Source organism: Centruroides sculpturatus, unplaced genomic scaffold (assembly GCF_000671375.1).
Source record: "Centruroides sculpturatus isolate CEXI.00-Female unplaced genomic scaffold, Cexi_2.0 scaffold509, whole genome shotgun sequence".
Taxonomy (NCBI): Eukaryota; Metazoa; Arthropoda; class Arachnida; order Scorpiones; family Buthidae; genus Centruroides; species Centruroides sculpturatus.
In genome coordinates, this window is record NW_019384846.1 from 462,965 (window position 1) to 470,223 (window position 7,259).

General features: G+C 30.7%; 1 protein-coding gene across 1 annotated transcript in view; it reads left to right on the plus strand.

Moving 5' to 3' along the window:
* LOC111630385 (histone-lysine N-methyltransferase SETD1-like) overlaps positions 1-7,259 on the plus strand; it is a 135,995-nt gene that overhangs the window by 64,323 nt on the left and 64,413 nt on the right. Inside the window, exon 7 of the mRNA XM_023374476.1 lies at positions 2,435-4,657. Within this exon, the coding sequence (XP_023230244.1) occupies positions 2,435-4,657 (2,223 nt within the window). The remainder of the gene's footprint in view (positions 1-2,434; positions 4,658-7,259) is intronic.

Genomic DNA, 7,259 nt, shown 5'->3' on the forward strand with positions numbered 1-7,259 from the left:
TAGGTCACCCACCATTGATATTTTGCCAACTCTCTATTAATAAACATAATTAATTGTTAAAGATTAAATAATTAACAGAATAAATTTATTGAATCTTCTGTTAGGATTAAGAAACAACCATGCAGAATTTTTATAGGGTTAATTTGGAATTTAAATTTGAAAAAATGTTTGGGGTGTCAAGCATGGAATGAAAAAAAATGTGGACATAAATCAGAAGTGTTTAATGGAATAAACATTTTGGTTTTAGAATGTCAAAATAAAACATATTTAAGTTATTTGTGAGAAAGTTCAAATGAAATGTTTTAGAGAGTTGCATCATCGATTTTGGTATTGGAAGCAAGAGAACCATTTTTCTTTTGATGAAGTTTTGTAGACATAGGGTATGGTATAGATGGGTGGACATACAGGGTGTCCACAAAGTCTGGGTACATAAGGATTAACACATACTTTTAAAACAAAATAATTTTATTTGATTCTAATATTAATAAATTACATTTTCAATATGATTTCCATCATTTTCAATACATAATTTGATGCGTCTTGCAAAACTCAGGTGAACTCGATTAAATAGGTCTGTATTGCCGTCGATTTCAGCACAGTGACTGGTAATGGTGTCCACAAATTATGGCGCATCAAATTATGTATTGAAAATGATGGAAATCATATTGAAAATGTAATTTATTAATATTAGAATCAAATAAAATTATTTTGTTTTAAAAGTATGTGTTAATCCTTATGTACCCAGACTGTGGACACCCTGTAGATACAAAGAAGTGTTGAACTGCAAATTTTCTGTCTGCAACTAAATAAACATTCATCTTATGTTTTCATCATAATAATGGCTTCACTTTTATTTTTGTTCTTCAAAATCATAACTTATTCAAATTGCTGAAATAGTATAATTGATATGCATTGTGATCTCTACAAAAATGCCTCTTTTAGTTATGTATGTTTGTAGAGATCACAATGCATTTCAATGATATTTTTTGCTTTATTGTTTAATCTGAATCATTTAATTATGTTTTTCTTAAGTTTTGGAACATTATGCTTATAATTAACTAATGTAAACTTGATATAATTAATGTTTACAGTCATGTAATGTTCCAAAATAAAGGAATATGTGAGATTTGTTAAAATATAATTTATAGTTTTCTTTGTCAAAGGATATATGAAAAATTCAAAGCTTATGAAGCTGAACTTTATGAAAATGGAATTTATATGATGATTTTATAATGAATGCTATATGGCAGTTTGTCAGTATGCAATATAATCAATGATACCACTGCTTATAATATTTTTTTAATTGTTAATTGAACTTCTTATTCCATCCTTGTAATAATTACATTTGATATGCTTGCTCTTCATAAATATACAGTAGAACCCCAATTGATTTGTTTATCTGAATCAGTTGGGGTTGTTTGGATAACTTGTTTTTCGGATAACCAATTATGTATGAAAAATATATTAACCTATCTCATGTTGAAATTTTTCTCTGTTGTGTATCACTTTGCGTTGAATTTTCTTCAATGTTAGGCCTAACATAAATTTTTAAAATAATAATCATGGCTATTGTATCATTAAAAATTATTTCTTTATTTTGTACAAACAAAATAAATATATTGAAAAATATAAAAAGAAAAAAATTATATTTTGGAAGTTAATCTAGTATCAAAAATGTTCAATTCAGTACGACACAGTCCAACTGGAATGCTTTCGGTTAACTGACATTTCAGTTGATCAGCTTTCGGATAAACAATGCTCTACTGCAGGTGTGGCCAAACTTTTATCCCTTAGGGGCTACTTTTTTGGTAAAATATAGTCTGCGGGCGACTATGAATATGGGCAAACAATTTTAGGATTTTTATATGCACATGCGTTAACATTCATTTGCATTGTTCATCGGGATAAATACAAACAGTATGGGTATGTTGCACAGACAGTCTATTATTGTAAGAATAAATTATTGAATTAAGATTTTTAAACATTAATTTAAGTGAAAGCAAATTATTCAACTTTAGCTTCGTGGGCTATTTTCAAAACCTTTGCAGTCGACCGCGGTCTACGTGTTGGCCATCCCTGCTCTACTGTAATAAGGTAAATATAGTGGAACCTCTATATTTGTCATTAAATTAATCTGTTCCTAACGAATATGGAATATGACAAATATAGAAACAATTTTTCTCATAATGAATAACTGATATTCAATTAATCTGTTTCCATCCTGAAAAAAAAGTACAGTAAGACCCCACTTAATGCGGGTGATGCATTCCTAAATGACAAAATGCTAAATGAACATAGAGTAAATAGGGATAGGGGAACACACGACCAAAAATAAAAAAATTTTACTTTAATTTTAAGTTATTTTTATATTAATTTGTNATTTGAATTACAAATTTTTAAAAAATTTTGTTTTATTGTTTAATCTCTAGGAAAGGAGTGTAATCAGTTATATGAAGAAATTGTAAGTAATCGTCCTCGTACTAATTCTGCCAGTGATAATGAAAGATGGCCTGTGGTTCAGAATTGTGATCCAAGAAGAAGAAGTAACTTAACAGAGAGAGAGCGTTTAAATTATAATGAATATGGAAATTCAAAGAGTGAATACATGATGACCCAGAAAGTTGGACATAATGAAATACCTAATCAACATGCTGCTTATAAAGGTGACACTATTACACCTAGCCATTCGGACTATGGATATAATTCTGAAACGACTTATTATAGTGGACATTCAGATAGGAGCTTTTCGGTCCCTTCAGATTATAGTGGTTATCAATCTAACCAATCAAATCAATCTACTCCATTAAGTTATGATAGTGGATTTTCTTATAAACATGGTAGTTATTTAGTGAGTAGTCATATACCTCAGCAACAACCAGGAATGCCAAGCATGACTCATACAAACAGAATTTCTAATTCATCACGATGGGAGAGTGTTCATCAACATCAGAGAACATCATCATCCTTACCTACAACATGGGAACAAAGATCTGTAGTTCAAAGGAATGAAATCAAACAACAGGTTTCCTGGGAAAACAACACTTCATCACCTTCTTGGGACTCTCAAAAATTTAGTCATGGTCGTCAACGTCAGCCAACACAATCCGATTCATCATCATCCAGACATAGTCCCTTAAGAGGAAGTTTAGATTCCAGAATAGAATTGTTATTAAAACAAACTGAGGGTAAAGGTCCTGCATTTTTAGATCTTGGGTCTACTCTTGGTAGCCCTGCATTTGATACAGATTCTTCTACTTCAACAAGGGAGAAAAATCTTATGGGTCCACCTGAAGATTTGACTTTTGCTGAAGAAGCAGCAGCAGCAGCAGCAGCAGCAGCAGCACCTTTACCTTCAGTTGATTCATCTCCTATTCCTCCTCTTCCAGAGAGTGATGATTTACCACCTCCTCCTCCTGAAGAAGAAGAAAATAGTAATGAGATACTATCTACCCCACCATCACCTTTTCTGAATGCATCTGAATATTTCAAATGGGCTCAGATAACTAGAGACATTGACAATGGAAAACTAACATCACTTGAAAATGATGATTTCTTATATGAACCTGAAAGAAATGATGATTCTGACTTAAAATCATCATTGAATTTATTAAAGCTATCAGAAATACAATTTAAACATGTGTCTGAAATTGATAATGAGGATGAAAAGAAAACAACAGATTCTGAACTGAATAATAATGATCATATACAGAATTGCTCCCAAAATGATAAAGAATCTACTCCAGTTAGAGATGAACCTCCAGAGCCTCCGACAGAAGCAAATGAAACAGTTGAGGACAAAAATGAAGATAATGATAATGTCGATGATGATGATGACAGAATGTCTTTATCTTCTCTGAGTAGTGGTGGTGAAAAACTTGAAGTAAATGAAATGCCTCTGCCACAATGTATTTCTCATCAATCTACTCAAGAAAATTTAGTGTACAGACAACCTCCCATTGCTGGTTCAAACTATGTACCAATGTATCCTGTTCCAGAGCATGGCTATGCACCAGGTACTATTAATACAGCATTACCATCAACCAGCATGGCTTCACCATATTTAAATGCAACCTCTTCACATGTTGCACCTCATCCTACTTATATGAATCATCCAATGTATCCAAGTGAACATGTAAAATTAATGGCAAGAATGGGTATTTGGAAACCAGGAATGGGATCAGGTGTTTATGAATCCTATTATGGAAGTTATCCTCCTCCAGGTTACAGAGATTCTATACATTCTAGAAATTATTCAATTCCTCCACCACCATATGCTCCAGGGCAAGATTCTAGAATAGCAGCCATGTCTAGAGGAATGGGACCATATCCTCCTGGATCTAATTTATATATGTATATGCGAGATCAAACTAACTATAATACAGTGCCTACACAGCAAAATTCTATCAGTAACTATTACAGCAATAACTATTGGTCCACCACAGCCATGCATCCACAACAACCATATCATCATCGCCCTTGGCATCAAGAGCAGTCCATCAAAGAAGATCCTCACATGCCTACTGTTCGAGGTGTTTTGAATACTGTTGTATCTGAATTAAAGGAAATAATGAAGAGGGATTTATGTAAAAAAATTGTAGAAAATTCTGCATTTAAAAGTTTTGAACAGTGGTGGGATGAGCAAGAAAGAGAATCCAAGGTAAGATTATTATTTTCTAAAATCATTTTTATTAAAATAATTATAAAGCAATATATTATTATTTTACAGGAAGTAGATAAAAGTTAATAAGAAATTTCAATAAAAATTCTTTTGAACATGCTTTTATAACTTAATTGAAGAAAAATTTTTAAATATTTCTTAAAATTTACTTGCTTCCTATAAAAAATACTATAATTTTGTTTACAGTTATCATGGAATCTAGCTATCAACATTGACAAAATATTATTATTTATGGCTATAATTAATTTTTGATTTACATGATTTTGGATTACAAATTTCTTTTACAAGAGTCTTGTTTTGTTTGGGATTGATTTACACAAATTCATGTTTTTATGGATGATGAATGGTTAGGTTAATTTAACCCATTCCTAGAGCAACGAATATGACTTTTAAATCAGCAAACTATATTTCTCCAGTTTCTGACATTCCAAACATGGAGAACTACCAAATGCTACTCACTGCAGTGAATCCTCTGATTTTATTGCATTTTTCTCAAGTAGTGTACTCAATAAGATATACAGTTAAACCATGTTTATATATTTTCAAGGAAACTGAGAAAAATATCATAGAATTTTGAATTGCTTTCAGAGTGAATGTAGTCAACACATAAGTACTGCATGGCACAAATTAACACTGTACAACTGAATTTGTGCTATACAGTACTTTTGTGACAACTATATTCACTCTGAAATCAATCAAAAGTGGTTTCATGTATTGTACCAGTATGTAAACTGGTACATGGTACAGTTAGTGAAACTAATTGACATTAATTGTCTCCTCTGCCAAAACTCCAGTTACAGTAGAGCATCGATTATCCGACTCAATTGGGGACTCGGGTTGGTCGGATAACTGAAAAAATCAGATAATCGAAAAGAATGAAAAAATTACATTATTAGTATAGTATATTAGTATATCCCATGTAATTAGTATATTAGTATATCGCTATTAATTAACTTTGCGTTGAATTTTCATCGATGTTAAGCCTAACAAATTTTTTAAAAATCAAATCAAAGTTTATTTATAGTATAAGGCTTTCGCCTGTTACAAGGACGTGAATAACTTATACAGGATATATGTCCTCCATCATTAGAAATTTTTTTTATATATATAATAAACATTAGTTATCTAATATGTAATACATTATTTAGTAATTAACACTGCATTTTTTATTCATAAGTTGCTTCGTATAATTATATAATTTAAAAATAATATTGATGTTTGCTTTGTCAAGGAACTTATACATATCCGTTTCATTAGAACAGTTAACTAATCGACCAATATCTGATTGTTGAATGTTACAATTTTCACTGCAATTTTCACAAAGAATATGAAATTTAGATAATGTCTGACTACAGCTTGGGCATTTGGTGTGAGAGTAGTCTATGAATTTATTGTTTAAATTTATCCAGTTTTTGTTTAGTCTTAACTGTATAAAAAATTTTTTAACATTAAATGAGAGATTTGTCAGCATATAACTATTATTTGATGGGTAATTTAAAATTATTTTATACCAGCTTGTATTATTTCGTTTCTGTATGTCATCGATATCTTGGACAATAGAGATTTCCATTACTCTTTGTATTAATAAATTATTTTGCTGTTCACTGTTGTATGACTGATCCATAAATAGACTCATCGAAAATCCGTATGTGTTAAATATCTTCGAGAGATGTACTAACCAATTCCGTTTTAGATCTGTGATCTTTGATTTTTGATATAACACATTCAGTAATTTTGTTGTTAGATCATCAGCGTTTATAATTTTTTGTAGAAATTTTATGTACCTTTTTATTAATATGGTGTTTAATTTATATCTACTTAGTTCCATTCTTAGAGCACTGCCTGGTATATTGTATTCTAATTGGAAAATTTTGCGGATAAAAGTATTTTGTATTTTTTCGAATTCGTTGAATTTACCTGTAGACCAGATAGGAGATGCGTAACACATCGAGTTAATGATAATTGAATTAAAAAGTTGAAAATGGGTTCTCAGATTCTTGATTTTAGCTTTGCAGAATAACACTATCAGATTATTTATTAAATTTTTTGCCTTTGTTATTGAGCTTTTATATTGTTTGTCAAATGATAAATTAGGCGTGAATGTTATTCCCAAGAATTTAACTTCATTAACAATTTTCAATTCTTCTTTCTTGATATAAAAGCACATGTGTTTTTTGGGTAAATTACTGCCGTTACGAAAAATCATTATAACTGATTTTTTGGGATTTATTTTAACTTTTAAATTTTCCAAGTATTCAGTTATTTGTTGAATTTTCCTGCGAAGTGCAGCAGCCGTTGGAGCTACTAATACAATGTCGTCTGCGTATGAGATTGAATGAATGATTTGGTTATCTATTTGGATGCCGTCTTCATCTCTTAGGAAACATTTGTTTAAGTCGAATAGGTAAAAATTAAAAAGGTACGGCGATAGAGGGTCTCCCTGTAATAAACCTCTATAAGTTATAAATGGTGGCCAGACATTATTATCTTGTTTAATGATCGTCTCGTATCTCCCAAACAACAAACTTATCATTTTAATCAAGTGTTCCTTATACTATAAATAAACTTTGATTTGATTTGA